Genomic DNA, 17,235 nt, shown 5'->3' on the forward strand with positions numbered 1-17,235 from the left:
GCGGCTACGTGACTGAACTGACAACATTTCCCAATCATGATTTTGAAGTAGCTCCAACACACGTTTTGGATGCCTCTCGTTACCAAATGATGGGCTGAATCAGGTGTGTTTCATTATGGAGTCATCGCCCATGTTATAGTGCCAGGTTTGCGAAAGACTGCTGTAGTTATATACCCATAAAATATAAGTAACGTCGAGTATCATATCAATACTGATTATATAATAGGTCAGAGTTTGTGCAAAACAGCCCAAGAACATCTACTTTAGAATAATTCGTTCTACAGAGAGGAAACTTGACCAACAATCCAGGAAATATTAGCGATGAACCTGTCGCAACTTTACGAGTGGATTGATATCAAGAGTATTTTGATATTTTCGTTTGTATTTCTATTACTGAGTGATTATATCAGAAATAAAGCACCGAAAAGCTTTCCTCCAGGACCATGGTCTTTGCCGATTATTGGACACATTCATCATATCGATCACACGAAGATTCATCTTCAGTTTTTAAAGGTAAACAGTAGTGACCTAAAAGTAGGCTATTATTGATGTGAAAACCCAAAGAAGTAGCTTTAAGTGGCTTTAAACTGTGTTAGATTAAACATTTAAAATTTCACCAACGATGACAGACTTTATGATGTCGATAATGAAACGATTTTATTAACATTTTTGACGAAAAACAACTTCGCTATCGGATTGCCCTGCTCAATCTTGAATTTATCTGCTTAATGAGAGCAGTATCCGCAAAATACAAGTAAAATTACTAGCTATATTTGCAAAAACAATTAAAGGGTTACTTCAGGATTTAGCATTAAGCTTTGTATTAGTAGAATACCACTAGTATTTTCGAATTAGCGTGCTTTCCCCCTTCATATCAGCCTGAGATGAGAGATTTATGCATTTTTATTCTGTAAAAAAGCCTCCGATGACGCAAAAATCGTCATTTTGCGTCATCGGAGGCTTTTTTGGCCAGAGGCTTAAAACTACAGCCAGTAATAGCAGCTAGTTCCGCATTTTTTCACCACGCCCATACATATGCGCTTTTGAGGTTACTCACGGACATAGATCAAAGATTTTATCAAAAGTGGGTGTCAATTATATTTTTAAGCTTACAGTAATTCACTTTATTTTGTCTGCACTACATCAGTGGTTCATCTCGCAAATGTATCGGTCTCTGCAGTCATCTCAATCAATACAGCAACAGGCTTTTGTGGTAACGTTAGCATAAATAGATAAATAAACTCAGTTTTACAGAACAGAGGCTTTACTTTGATAACGGTCAACTTATATGCAACTTATATGTAATTGTCTAGCTAACGTTACTTTGCTAAGTTTGCAGTTTTACTGCTACCTACAACACTACATATAGGCTACTGTGTTATCAGTCTAGTATCAGCGAGTCTTACCTCTAGTAGTGATGTGTCGTTCTTGAACGATTCGTTCATTTTGAACGAATCTTTTATGTGACTCGGGAAGAACGAGTCGTCTCGGGGGGTGATTCGTTCAGTCGCGCATGTGCAATATTCTACAGGTTCTGTACTGCTAGAAGTAGTTCACCTGATGATTCAATTGATTAGTACATTTTATGAGTCTTTCGGGTTTTGAGTCGTTCCTTAATCACGTGACAGACCCATACGCTACCAATGCATTCTGAGCCGGAAAGAGAATTGATTAGTTCTTTTTATGAGTCTTTCGGGTTTTTGAGTCGTTCCTTAATCACGTGACAGACCCATACACTAAGCCAATGCATTCTGAGCCGGAAAGAGAATTGATTAGTTCTCTTCATGAGTCTTTCGGGTTTTGAGTCGTTCCTTAATCACGTGACATACCCATACACTATGCTGTGTGACCCAAGCACATTATATTTATTAGTAAATAACGTTAACTCTCCAGTTTTGTTTGAGTTTGTGTTACAACTGTTAAAGCTGAAGTTATCATAACCTTGATGTTTTAAACTAACATTAATAATTCAAATTCAAAATGTTATTTGCTTTTAATTTATGTCATTATGTCCTTTTTGAGCAATCTTCTTATATTAGACCAATATGTCAAGTCTGCCTAGGAAAAGCAATTATTATAACAGCAAACTCAAAATTGGAGTAAAAATGAACAAACTAGGCTATAAATACTTTGTATTGTAGGCTTGGATTATTATATTATTATATAGCCTAGTGTTTATTTACAGATAGACAGTCAAAAAGATAAATTAATCAATATTTTATTTATAACAGGGCTTTATTTATTTATAATAACACACCACAGATCCTCAGTAACAAAAACAGTGACAGTATGGAAGGCCGTTTCAGCATAAAAACGTTCCAGCGTTACTCGTCGTAATTATATTTTTACTAGTAACAATTAAATTAAAGAGCTCTCTAATTCAGTTTTTACTAGTAACAATTACAATTAGAGAGCTCTATAATTCATTTTTTACTAGTAACAATTATGATTGTAGAGCTCTCTAATTGAATTATAGAGCTCTGCAACTGTATTCTTACTAGTATCAACTGAATTGTAGAGCTCTATAATTCAGTTTTTACTAGTAACAATTCCAATTAGAGAGCTCTGCAATTCATTTATTACTAGTAAGAATTCAATTGCAGAGCTCTGTAATTCAATTGTTACTAGTAATAATCCAATTGCAGAGCTCTACAATTCCACTAGAGAGCTCTCTAATTCAATTGTTACTAGTAAAAACTGAATTATAGAGCTCTCTAATTATAATTGTTACTAGTAAAAACTGAATTAGAGAGCTCTTTAATTCAATTCTTACTAGTAGCAATTCTAATTACAGAGCTCTATAATTGTATTATTACTAGTAAAAACTCCTATTCATGAGATGCAAAACAGATTGCAGATTTCCCGCCTACAAAAGTGCGTTTCAAAATAAAAGCCCTGTAGCGTGGTTCTAAAGTATCCTGAAATATTTTACAGACTTAGGTAACATATTAATCATGTTCACATTAAAGCAAAATTAAGATGATGCCTGAGATAAAAGCCTATATTTAGTCGTTATATTCATTCACCTTTGTATATTGGTAAAGCTAAGAGCCAAGAACACTCCATATCACTGGACATAATATAGGGTGAAATGCCCTAAGCCACCCAAAGTGTTTTGACAAACTTGATATTAAGGAGTATAAATTAATTTTAAATATTTACAGTGTTTAGTATTGTTATGCAATAATAGAATGATTATCGCGGATATCTAATACAAAATAAACACCTCTATTGAATTGATTATCAAATTGTGTTAATAATAGGCGATTTGGCGCTGGGGTATGTTGTTTTTGAAATTATGTTGTTGTTGAGTGCTCGTTGTTATCAGAGGCGCGTGCAACAGGGTTCACAGCGCTCGTGCACACGGATTAGCACTTCAATCTATCGCTGTTGCGGAGACTCTCTATTCCATACGTTGAAATCACAAAAAACAAAATACATATAAACGTGTCACTGCTCTTGATATACAATCACTGATGAAAATCTTTGGTTTTAATGAGAAAAAAAAAAAAAAAATTCACTTCGTTGGATTAGAACCGGGAATCTCTTACATCCTAATCGGAGAAACTGCCACTAGTCCATCAGGACATTCAATCATCAAAGGCGGATCGTCGTATTTATTAACTAATGTACATACTCTCGAGACTAACGACATTGTATTATAGTAGATGTAGGAAAACTATCATATTTGAACACATTTATAATTTTAATATCATATCATTATTATTGTAATAATAATACAACCACCCATACACATTCTTGTCCCACCCACTTTGTAAAACAAAGTTACGCCACTGACCCCAGTTGAATATGCATAAGGCACGATTAGCATAATGATATGTCGCCGAATACAGAGCTCTGTAATGCAATTGTTACTAGTAAGAATTGCTATTGTAGAGCTCTGTAATTCAATTTGTACTAGTAAGATTGCAATTACAGAGCTCTCTAATTCTAATTGTTACTAGTAAGAACTGAATTATAGAGCTCTGTAACTTAATTCTTACTAGTAACAATTCAATTAGAGAGCTCTGTAATTCAATTATAGAGCTCTCTAATTCAATTGTTACTAGTAACAATTGAATTAGAGAGCTCTATAATTTAATTATTACTAGTAAGAATTGCAATTAGAGAGCTCTACAATTGAATTCTTACTAGTAACAATTTGATTATAGAGCTCTCTAATTGAATTACAGAGCTCTCTAATTCAATTGTTACTAGTAACAATTATGATTAGAGAGCTCTGTAATTCAATTGTTACTAGTAACAATTACGATTAGAGAGCTCTCTAATTCAATTGTTACTAGTAACAATTGAATTAGAGAGCTCTGTAATTGAATTATAGAGCTCTGCAATTACACATATCTTTAATGTGTATTTTTACTAGTAATAAATCAATTGAAGAGCTCTGTAATTCAATTGTTACTAGTAAGAATTCAGTTAGAGAGCTCTATAATTGTAATTGTTACTAGTAAGAATTCAATTAGAGAGCTCTATAATTGTAATTGTTACTAGTAAGAATTCAATTAGAGAGCTCTATAATTGTAATTGTTACTAGTAAGAATTCAATTAGAGAGCTCTATAATTGTAATTGTTACTAGTAAAAATTGAATTAGAGAGCTCTATAATTGTAATTGTTACTAGTAAGAATTCAATTAGAGAGCTCTATAATCCCAATTGTTACTAGTAACAATTGAATTACAGAGCTCTATAATTAAAAATGAATGGAAGTCAATGGAGACATATGACTAGTAATAAATGAATTGTAGAGCTCTCTAATTGGAATTGTTACTAGTAACAATTGAATTAGAGAGCTCTATAATCATAATTGTTACTAGTAAAAATTGAATTATAGAGCTCTGTAATTGTAATTGTTACTAGTAAAAATTTAATTGTAGAGCTCTATAATTGTTATTGTGACTAGTAAAAACCGAATTAGAGAGCTCTACAATTATAATTGTTACTAGTAAAAATTGAATTATAGAGCTCTGTAATCGTAATTGTTACTAGTATAAATTAAATTATAGAGCTCTTTAATTTAATTGTTACTAGTAAAAATATAATTATGACGAGTAACGCTGGAACGTTTTTATGCTGAAACGGCCTTCCATAGTGACAGAAATGTCAGAAATAGCGTATGGGTCTGTCACGTGTTTAAGGAACGACTCAAAAACCCGAAAGACTCATGAAGAGAACTAATCAATTCTCTTTCCGGCTCAGAATGCATTGGCGTAGCGTATGGGTCTGTCACGTGTTTAAGGAACGACTCAAAAACCCGAAAGACTCATGAAGAGAACTAATCAATTCTCTTTCCGGCTCAGAATGCATTGGTTTAGCATGGGACTGCCTGTCACGTCATTAAGGAAGGACTTAAACCCGAAGACTTGTCAGACAAGAGGTGAGGTGAGCTTAATCAGCTTGTCATAAACTGAAGACCCAGGTAATGAATTAATCATTTCTGAATCTTATAGCATTGTAGTTTTGTATTGTTTGTAGTGGGATCAACGTTTGCATAAGTAGTAGATGTGTTGGGGAAGTACACGTAACATTTTAATTACATTTTGCTAAAATGAACGAAATGACTCGAAAAAAGATTCGTTCATTTTGTTGAACGAGACTCAAAAGTCCGAGTCAGTAAAATGATCCGAACTTCCCATCACTAACCTCTAGTCTAGGCGAATACGCTTAGTACCAGATGCCCAGGCTGTTCGTCCTCTGGGAAAGTGAATATCGATGGTATCGCGGTGTCCTTCAGAATGGTTCTCTTCATTGCAAAGATATTTGGTTCGTAGTCCTCATGCTTGAAATGGAGACTACATATTCTGCGGTTTTTTAGGTTTTCTATAACGGTGTCATCTCCAAACTTCGGGTGTTTGATGGCCCGCAGCCACTGTTTACATCGCTCCAAATCTTTAACTTAATCGGAAAATGATGGAAACTTACTTGTCCTTTCCTGGTTTTGGGTGTACATCCAGGTACAAAGCAATTTAGCACCATTTCGCTGTAAATGTATGAACTAACTCACGATTTATTTGTTTGAATTTTCCTGAATGCCGCCTGTAACCGATAGGCGTGGTTTGGGCGTGGCCTCGCAAGGGCAGCAAAACAAGTGCATTCTGGGAGTTGTTGTCTTTCATCCACATTAGTCAAAAATACATTTTCTGCCTTTTCTCAGTCTAGAAAGCTCCAAATTCAAAAATAATTTCACATTTCTACTACATAAATGACCAATTTTAAATACACATTCATCTTTCCAGGGGTGAAGTACCCCTTTAACTTGTGCAGCCTTCACGTGCTCTCGGAATATTACATTTCCGATAGTACGTGAAGGCAGCGTTAGGTTGTACTTGTCTGCCACCTTCAGGTTTTTTGAGCATGTTTCAGCTGGTCTGAGAGGTCAGCTTAATCCCAGCCAGTGGCGTAACTTAATAATGATGGGCCCCAGTGCAGGCTATTACGATGGGCCCCCTTGTCTGCAGTTATATATAGGGTTGATGAAGCAGAAACACACTGCGCTTGTGTCTAGAAAGGAACCCTATAGAACCCTATAGAAGCATATATTAATGTAGGTGTAAGACATTATATGGTCAAAGGTTGTTTAAATATTCAGGTAATAAGAAGTGGAATAAGTTGCCTTTCTATATCAAGGTACAGTCTGTGATGATTTCAGTATAAGAGTGAAGAGTTTTGTGTTAAAATTTACTTTATTTGTAATTAGGTAATTTTGTATGTAATTAGGGTGCAGATATAAGCTAAATGAATCATTGACACTAATCTATTTTTTTTTTTAAATCAAGGACAACAATGGAAATCAAATACGTTAATTCAACTTTATTTATTTTTGCAGCTGTGTATTGCTACTTTTTGTGTTAAATGAACTTAAACACACAAACAATTTAAAATCCACAAGCACATACACACAATGAAGTGGCCCTAAAATAATAACAGCCAGGGGCATGGCAGCTTATAAGGTGCACTGAATCCTTTGAAAAGTATCTGTGCCTATTTGAGTTGCGTCCGACGAGCCTTTCGCTGAGCAAAATCATCGACAATGTCCTTAATGTCCATTTCACGGGCTCTGGTGCGCTCAATGGATAAAATAGCCAGCCCGCTCAACCTCTCCTGACTCATGCTGCTCCTCAGATAAGTCTTTATCAGTTTTAATTTGGAGAAGGAGCGTTCGGGTGCTGCCACTGACACAGGTAATGTCAAAAATAATAGCAGGGCAGTGCACACCTCACCATAGGAGGAAGTTATGGAGTGATGATCCACAATCAGCATCTTGGCAAGTTGGTAGACTGAGGACTGCTGAGCAATTTCGGCTCTAAAACAGGCCCTGAAAGACAGTAGTTGTGCAGGAAGCATAAATCCTATGTCCCTGTTGTAGTGGTCAGACAGACGTTTTGCTTTGACATACAGCTCATCGTCACCTGCGAGCTGAAGAGTCATGGGGTGTAACGAGAGAAACGGGAACATTTAGGGGTGTAGGCCTATAAATAGTCAACAATAAGTGGTAGAATGTGAATGACGTGTGATTTACAATTTCAAACTCAGCGCATTTAATTTGATGTTTCCAATGTTTCTGTCGATGTGTGCCCACACATCATAGAAGATCTGATGAACTGATAGATCACTAAATAAAATAATTCAATAAATACATATTTATAAGCATTTATCTCAAAATAACTATATAGACTTTAATAACTGAGAACTGGCAAAAACAAATCAGATCGCAAATGCTAGGCCTATCTCATGAAACGAAAAGGTGAGTCCTTATAATTTCTATAGCCTATAGGATACTTTTTTCTTAGAAGTGAATTGTGACAACATGCCCCAAAGGTGAGGCGCATTAAGATTAACATGACCAAATGACAGCTTAAAATGTTACCTTATATAATAAAAAATATCTAAACTAAAACATTATGTCCAAAAAATTAATTAATACAAAAATAATAAAAAATGGCATTTTTAATCATTAAAAATAGCCTATACAATGTTTTGAGTTTGATAGCAAACACATCATACAGCTAGGCTATACAGCGTAGGCTAGTTAAAAATATAATAATTCATAATTTCTGAAGATTGACTGTGAGTCATTAGTCGCCCTTTTCTCATGGTTTCTCAAAAGAATTTATAAAATTAGGCTATAGAATAGGCTATAATAGCACCCCATCTGCACAACTGGGATTTGCTGGTTAGCATTAAATAACAGTCTCAACTGTTAAATAAGATTAAATAATATCAGATTTGTCTTATTTTAAATAAACACAAAAAAAAAAACAGAGATGGAAAAAAATAACTTTAGAAATTTACTTTTGCGTTGTAAATGTTCAGTGATATCTGTGTTACTAACTGTTTGCGTTAGGTTGTGCACCGCGCTCCCCTAGCCTATACGGTGCTATTCTTCATTTAATCGAGAGTCTGGTGGTTGAAAGTTTACGGCAACATTAATTCAAGGTGAGAAAACAATTTCTAAAGAAAGAGCAAGAAGGTTCACTCGGAGTGCACAGGACAAGGCTTGAGCTCGCACACGTATGTGAGCGAGAGCATGAGCCGTGAGACCATTATGAGAACGCATGCACGTCATTGTGAATTGCCTAGTGAAAGATATCCGCCTGAGAGAAAACAGAGAAATTTGCGCTCTACTCTCATGTTACAATTATGTTCTCTCACATTTGTCATCAAAATAACGCAATAGAAACGGCCTCAAATTAATAAAACGAGAAGAACGTCATTTAAATCGGTTTTATTATTATGGGTTAAAAATGAATGTATAATATAGCATCCTGACGAGACACTTCATCGCCAGGGGCCCACTTGCGATGCGGGCAGGGCCCGGGTGCGCAGCGGGCCCCCCCGCCGCACGGGCCCCAGTGCGGCTGCACTGCCTGCACTGTCTGTAGTTACGCCCCTGATCCCAGCTAAAACAGGGTTGGACATGTTTATTAAATGTTTGCACTATATACATTTGGCTATAAAGTTTGCCCTTTCATATTGTACAATATTGTCAACAAAAATGTAACTTTTAATTGAAGTTAAGACTAAAAGAACTTAACCCTGCTGTTTGTGAACCATTTTGCAGTTTGCTGAAAAATATGGCAAGATTTTTGGACCAAGAATTGTTGTGTTGGATGGATATAAACTAGTGAAGGAGGTGTATTTACAACAGGGTGATAACCTCACTGATCGTCCCATGTTACCTTTATTTTATGACATCACTGGAGACAGAGGTCAGTCTAATGTCAGAATGTTTAACTGGCGGTTTAAATCTTCACCATAAATCATTGATCATTGATTCACGGTTAAATTAAACTAAATTATGACACTGGATGTGACTTAAATAACTCCCCTATTAAAAAAATGTTTGTTAATCTGCTGTTTTATAGGAGCTTTATTTTATGAAGGTGTCCTAAAGTACAGAGAAAGTGAGAAACATTTAAGTGTAGCCTCAGTTAAGTGTAAAGGGTCTGTTTTGCGAACAGGATTAATTGGTGCCAATGGGTATAAATGGAAGCATCAAAGGAGATTTGCACTCTCAACTCTTCGAACCTTTGGATTGGGAAAGAAAAGCCTGGAGCCATCTATCCATTTTGAATGTAGCTGTCTGAACGAGGCCTTTTCAAATGAACAAGGTATGTAAATGTTTGTTTATTGAAAATAAGTTGAAATTGAAAGCATGTGATTGGAAGTTGGAAGTGTGATTTACAACTTTCTAATATTCCAGGTTGACCATTTGACCCTCGCCTACTGCTGAACAACACTGTCTCAAATGTGATCTGTGTCCTTGTGTTTGGTAATCGATTTGAGTACAGTGACCATGACTTCCAGTCTCTGTTGAAGAACATCAATGAAGCTTTATATCTGGAAGGAAGCATCTGGGCTCAAGTAAACATTTTTACCCGTTTTACCTTTTTACAAGTTAATTTAGCTCTTTTTAGCATCTTCACTGCTCATCTGCCCTTTGTTCTGCTTTTTTTTAGCTTTATAACATTTCCATGGCTCATGCGGCGACTGCCTGGAACACATCACAAAATATTTGTTCTGTTGAACAAGGTGATTGGCTTTGTTTGAGAGAAGGTGAATGCACACGGAGCAGATTATGATCCATCAAATCCTCAAGACTACGTTGACTGCTTCCTTGCTGAGATGGAAAAAGTAAGACCTTTTCTGAGGGGGCGTCAGTAAGTGTGCTGGTACGGGAATGCTCTGGTAATAATAATGTATGGCTATTGAATTGAAATGCCTCTCATTCATGTTGTTTAGCTTAAGGACGACACAGCTGCTGGGTTTGATGTGGAGAACTTGTGCATCTGTACTCTGGATCTGTTTGTAGCGGGAACTGAGACCCCCTCCACCACTCTGTACTGGGGTCTTCTCTACATGATCAAATATCCTGAGATACAGGGTAAGAGATTATGTGAGGAATAGCATTCATATGCACATATGCTCAGTTTTGTCTGGGACTATCTCTACTTGTATCTTCAGTCAAAGTTCAGGAGGAGATTGATCGTGTTGTGGAGGGTCACGGCAGCCATCTTTATCAGACAAGGACAACATGCCCTTCACCAATGCTGTCATTCATGAGATACAGAGGATTGGAAATATTGTCCCATTAAATGTGGTTCGAATAACCGATGAAGATACTCAGATAGGAAAATACTCTATTCCAAAGGTGGGCCTAGTGTTTAAAACACAATTTATGGGCATTGCACCAGTTGATTAGATCATTACATCATCTGTAGATATTTTTTTTTTTTTTTTTTTTCTCAATAAATGCTATTGTTTTAGTACAAAAGTGCTTAAACTGACAGAACATATAAGAGTAGCAATTGTTAAAACTGTTGTTTCTTTAGGGCACACCTGTGATTGGCCATTTGACGTCAGTGCTGTTTGATGAGTCGGAGTGGGAGACGCCTCACTCTTTTAATCCGGGTCACTTCTTGGATGCTGAGGGCAAATTCAGGAGAAGAGATGCCTTTTTACCCTTTTCTTTAGGTATAGAATGTCTGTTGACAATCTCCATTTAATATAAACGTTAAGAGAGAAAATATACTTACATTGTAACTGTTAAAGCATCAAAAATATATATTTGTTTTTTAAGAGTGACCCCTGCAACATAAAGGTATTTGATTTTCAGGAAAGAGAGTGTGTCTTGGGGAGCAGCTGGCACGAATGGAGCTGTTCCTGTTTTTCTCCTCTCTGCTGCAGCACTTCACTTTCTCTTCACCGGCGGGTGTGGAGCCCAACTTGGATTTTAAACTGGGGGGTACTCACTGTCCCCAGCCATATGAATTTTGTGCAGTGCCACGCTAAAACAAGCAGAACACATGTTGATGCATTGTTTTTGGCCTTGTGTACAGGTTATGGTAATGACTATTTTAAATTTAATTAGTAAACCTGTATATCTAAAAATGTTGAGTTTGAATGCTTATGTTGGTGTTTTGTTTATAACACTGGACACAACTGCTTTTTAGCTTTTTTTATTTTTATTATTATTATTGGTTGCTTGGGTGTTGATTGGCTTTCTGATTTGTCAACAAAATGCCGAAGAACTTTCCTCCTGGACCATGGTCTTTGCCGATTATAGGAGATCTTCATCATATCGATAATAGAAAGATTCATCTTCAGTTTGCAAAGGTAACGTAAATAAAATTCCAGTTAAATCTGACTAAATATATTCTGAAATATATAAATCTTAAAACGCAGCGGTTACATTTCTCGTCAAAGATTAGCCATAGGCTACTGACAAAAATGATAGGCCTTTTAATTTTATTTAGCTACACTTCAAGACGCACCATGACGATAATTAAACTATTTTAATTAAACAAGTTTAAACATAATTTATGTTAATTAAACATAATTAATTAAAATATGACGAAAAGATAACACAGGAAGTTAGAAAATTAAATAAAATATTCAATGTTTGCGATAGTAGGCGACCTGAACTGAACTTAGGCTATATGAGCTTGCAGTTATATCCACAACATAAACAGGCTACAATTACAGCTGCAAAAACGATAAAGCGAAGAAAAAAAAGTGTACTTGAGCATTCTAGTCAGAATTGTGAATACGCCGTTGGCATAACGAAGTCTTTCCATACTTACATACGGCAATCCAGGGTCCCTTTTCACAGGATCAGGGTTAGGGTATAACGTTACCAGGCTGGGAACAGGCTGCTCCCGCCGTAACAATGAGCTACGTAATGAATATCCCAAACATGTCAAAGAGTATATGAATGCATAAATCATGAAAAAGGTCATTCCACGAAATCGGTGCGTTTTCAACTTTGAAAAATTAAAAAATAAAATGTTTAATTTAAAAAAATATATATAGGCTACCTATGAAATGAAGACAACTTAATATGACAATAAAATGTATTGTGCCATCTCAGGCTATATATTTTTTATTTTATTACTAGGCTACTTTTCTTCCTCATGTTTTGATATTTTTGTCATCCCTGTTACAGACATAATCATCATTATATACTACAGTTTTAATTAGAACTATGGACTAGTTTTCACATATATGAGCAGTATTTCTGTCCCTTTTTGCACTGGGGTCGTTTCAAATCTGGTATTTTTTAAACAAATCTTATATTTGTCATTCAGATGACCAAGGGCATCCTAATTTTGAAGGCTGATCACCTGTCAATTAAGAAAAATATATATTTACAGTGCCGCTGCTAGCCATTTTGGTGCCCTAAGCATAATTCCTTTATGATGCCCCTCACCCCGACCCCGAGGAAAAAAAAAAAAAAACGTTTGTTTTTGCCAGTTTAACTTTTTATTACCAAACATAACTCAATACCAATAACACACAATAGCAGCATCACAGTATAAAACTTAAGAACACTAAAAAGAGAAAGTAAAATCTTCACAGCTTTGCTGACTTTGTAAACAGTAAACAGAATAGCAAAATAAAAAAATTATCAAAATAATCCAGACTTTTTTTTTTTTGCAAATTCAATGTCACTTTGAATAAATTAAATTAAATAATCATCAATAAGTACAAACAAGAATAGTCAGTCTTCTTAAATAAAACAAAGATTTAGAGGACTAAAAGTCACAACTTTACTTACTTTGTAAACACAGTAGGCTATGTAGAACAGCTAAAAAACACACATTCAAGTAAAGTGCAAAATCTTCTTAGACCAAATGTTGTCAAATAAACCAAAGACATACATTTTGAGGGAGCCATAATGCTATTCTGTATGGATCAAGCATTTCCACCAGTTTTGGGAGGCTCTATAGAACCACACGTCTGCATTTCCTTGCTGCAAAATCACTAATTAGGTCATCATATGACAGCTTCTGAGCCACTTCACCATTGATGCTGATGACAGCAAGACCACTTAGACGTTCCTGCCCCATTGTTGAATGCAAGTATGTTTTAATGAGCTTTAGTTTTGAAAAACTTCGCTCAGCAGAGGCAACTGTAACAGGGAGAGTTAATGCAACTCTAAGAGCAACCCAGAGATTTGGATACACCTCTTGAAGGCTATTCTCATGGAGAAATGTGAGCAACTCCAAGGCAGTTGTATGTGGGGACAGTTGAGGAAGGTTGATGATTTCCTGAACCATCTCAAGTCCATCAATATCAGAATTTCCTTCCTCAGTCAGTGTCTTCTGCACTTCAATGCATTTTTTTTGTAAGTCCTCCTTGGACATTCCGTGCACTCTGCTGAAATCGAGCAGCACTCCAAATTTGTCTCTGACCTGGGTCATGGTCTCAAAACGCTCCTGCAGTGACATCAAAGCTGAGTCCACAACACTATTGAAAAATGTTACCTCAAGCCTTTTGAGGGCATCACTGAAGGGCTCGTCAGCATTCTCATATGCAAACTGCCTTTTTGTGTTCCTGAGCCTTTTCTCCTTGAGCTCTGGCTCTATGTTCATGGCCTCACAAAGCTCCTTGGCAGATGACACTGCCTCAGCAAATCCAGAGTGCCTGTATCTGGAGAGGGAGGTTTTGGCATTGTCAATGAGCCTGACAGCAATGTCAAGCTGCACTGAACTAGTCTGCAGAAGCTTGTTTACTTGGTTAGTGGTCGTAAGAATTTCACACCAGACAACAGAACAGATCAGGGGTCTCATTTATAAAACTGTGCGTAGGATCCCTACTAAAAGTGTACGTACGCGCAAAAGCTAGATTCTGCGTACGCACAAAAAAAATCAGATTTATAAAACCATGCGTACGCCAGAACCTGCGCACAAATCCCTTTATAAATCCCAGTCAGCGGAAGATTGTGCGTACATGCATCTCCACCCTGTCTCCTCCCCGACATCACCATATATGGAGCTTACGACGCCTAGTTTTACTATGCATAACCTCATCTGCATATCATTTCCATACAAGTTCCCAACCATATGACACCATGGTTAACACCGTCAAAGGTACAAGACATTGGAAAATATTAGATATGGACTATAAATGCCATTTGTGCCACACATTATATTGATAAAGATCATCCAGTATCCTCTTTATGTTTTAGAATAAATATATCAAAATATCCATAAAAACAAAATTGTATAAAATACTTCAGATAAAGGTTTTAGAATAGAGTTGATTCATTCATTTCCACTGGCCAAATAGTATTTGAATAGTTTTAAACAATTCAAATCAAATTTATGCAGTTTTGCTGATGAGGTGAACATATCTTTTAGGAAGTGTATAGGCTATTTTTAGTGGAAACAGATCGGCCTGCTTATTTATTGCAGTGTAAATACAATTGTCTGACTCGGCGCGTCACTGATAAAGGATTTTAAAAAGAAAACTTGCAAATCTTACCGTTTTCCTCAAATTATATCCTTCAAATGGTAATTGTTTGACATCAACACCTCCTGCAGCTGTGGCTGTACAGTAAGATATTATTGGACCTATTCAAACTGGACAACGGACCGTTCGACCACCGAATCCAGCGTGTCTTCCATAATATCTAAGTTAAGTGTGCATCACTGATCGTCATTCTCGAAAAAATATTTTGTCATAACATCTGCAGTTTAGTTTAAAGAGGAATTATTGTGCTCCCAGCGCTCCTCGCTGTCATAAAACAGCGTGTACTGGAAAAGTGATCGAAAGTAGCACATCTACTATCTCAATTCATATCACTTTTGTCTCCAGAATGTGCGTACGCACGGCTCAAAGTTTGCTTAAAGGTCCGCACATTCTCCCGTCAAGTTTGTTTTTATAGATCACAACCTTTGCGCGGGAACTGGCGTACGCACGTTTCCAGCCCCGTTTTGTGCGTACGCACGCTTTATAAATGAGACCCCAGAAATCTAAAAGATGCCACCTCTTCTGCCAGGGCTTGAGCCTCTATTTTTGCGACTGAGTCATTGACAGTTTGCCTAGCCTCGATGAGCGCATTTCTTGATTTCTTTAATTTGGCTTCTGGCAGCTGTGACACTCTTAAGCCTGCTCTCCCACCTCACATCACTCCATGATTTCACAGTCAGGTTGACATGTTTTTTTCAAGATGCTCCATCGCTGTGTAGCTCCTGAGAAGAAACAAAATAGCTTCTGCAAATAGCCAAAATATCCAGTGGCATCCCTGGACGACTTAGCAGCATCAGCTATGACAAGATTAATCGAATGAGCTGCGCAAGGAACAAACAACGCCCTCGAATTAAGTTGTAGCAGTCGGGCCTGAACTCCTTGCTTTTTCCCCTTCATGTTTGCTCCATTGTTCGTAGGCCTGTCCGCGGCAATTATCAAACGGAATGCTGAGTTCCTTCAACTTGTCTAGAAGGACAGTAGACAAGGTTCAGGCCAGTTGTTTCAACCACCTTCCATATAACCAAGGAAATACTCCTTGATATTTGGCTTTGGCACCAAATCAACAATTTCGCACGATGAGGGACATTTGTTCCTTGTGGCTTATATCAGGTGTACAGTCAAGAATAATGGAGAAATATTTCGCTTCCTGAATCTGTGTCTGGATTTGTTTGTAATGTTTTGGTGGAGATGATCTGGATCAGTTCATTTTGTGTCTGCTGTCCAAGATAATGCGTTCGGGAGCTTTCATCAGTTATCTTGGTCAGGTGGTTCTCCATCACGGGATCAAAACTGGCTAAAAGCTCCACTTCCTTTAAGAAGTTGCCATTGTCTGGCTCATACAGACACTGTGAAGAGCCTCTAAATGACAAATTCCTTGAGGCAAGAGATAGGGTTATTTTAAGTAAGCGTTTGAGAACATCTCGCCACCTTCTTTTTTCTGCCTCCAGCAATGTCAGTGCCTGGTGGTCTATTGTCATATTTGTCTGTAAACGCATGTCCAGTTCTCTCCATTTAAACATGCACTGGGCATGGTCTGAGCTACATTCATGACTCCTCAAACTACTGTTTATGTTGGACCAGTCACTGTGGCCCTCTGCAGTCAGTTTTATAGCTTTCAAGACTGAAAAGCTTACACGCAAAACAGAACACAGCATTGTTCTGTTGTGAGTAAACAAGCCAACTTCTCATGATTTTCTCTAGCCTAGTAAATAAATGAGAGCGTTTTGAATTGTAGGCTACTATGAAATGCCCTGCCATCTAGTCCCTTTGGAAAATTAAAATCTGATGGGACTTTAAATGGGCCTCTTTGTACTATTTCAACACGATCTGCGTCTAAAACCTTTGACGGCCAAAAAGCAGGATCAGTTGGAGGGGGCACACAGGTCTCTACATTGTCACCTGCTGATGGACTCTCAATGACAGGACTTGTGCTTTCAGAGGTGGTGGTTATCTGTTGTGTATCTGTCCCTAAACTGCTGGATGAGGGTGGTTGATCAGGGCTTGGTCCTATTGTGGAGTCTACAGACCTGCTGTCCGGCTGGGTGTTGGATGTGTGCCTGAACTGCTTGTACATGGCTGCTCCTCCTGCTCGTCATCTGTATCTTCCTCTTGGCCTTGTGCTCCTCCTCGTACGTATCTCAGCATTGCCCCTGCAATAATTTAGAAATACGAAGAAAAGGATCAGTATAGAAAGAGACAAAATATTCAAACAAAGAATCTTATACCAGAAAAATATTATAAACATTTATAACTGAAAGCATGGCAGCCAAGGAGTTCTCCCCCTTTATTCCTTATTTATCTATTATTAAAAATAAAAAAAAATGTAAAAAAATTCTGCGTTAGATTAAACTGAGAAGGGTCATAGGCATAGCACTTGCATATTGTTGTCCTACTGTTAGTTTGAACTGCTTCTATTGTTCTCATTTGTAAGTCGCTTTAGATAAAAGCATCTGCTTAATGAAT

The 17,235-nt window shown here is 37.1% G+C and overlaps 1 protein-coding gene and 1 pseudogene across 1 annotated transcript in view; both read left to right on the forward strand.

The window, feature by feature from the left end:
* Positions 1-34: 34 nt before the first annotated feature.
* On the forward strand, positions 35-11,332 carry LOC125277858 (annotated as a pseudogene).
* Positions 11,333-11,503: 171 nt separating this feature from the next.
* LOC125277856 (cytochrome P450 2J3-like) overlaps positions 11,504-17,235 on the forward strand; it is a 31,203-nt gene continuing 25,471 nt past the window's right edge. The window contains exon 1 of the mRNA XM_048206393.1: positions 11,504-11,634. Coding sequence (XP_048062350.1) covers positions 11,539-11,634 — 96 coding nt within the window. The 5' untranslated portion in view covers positions 11,504-11,538. The remainder of the gene's footprint in view (positions 11,635-17,235) is intronic.

The sequence above is a fragment of the Megalobrama amblycephala genome, linkage group LG11 (assembly GCF_018812025.1).
Source record: "Megalobrama amblycephala isolate DHTTF-2021 linkage group LG11, ASM1881202v1, whole genome shotgun sequence".
NCBI lineage: Eukaryota > Metazoa > Chordata > Actinopteri > Cypriniformes > Xenocyprididae > Megalobrama > Megalobrama amblycephala.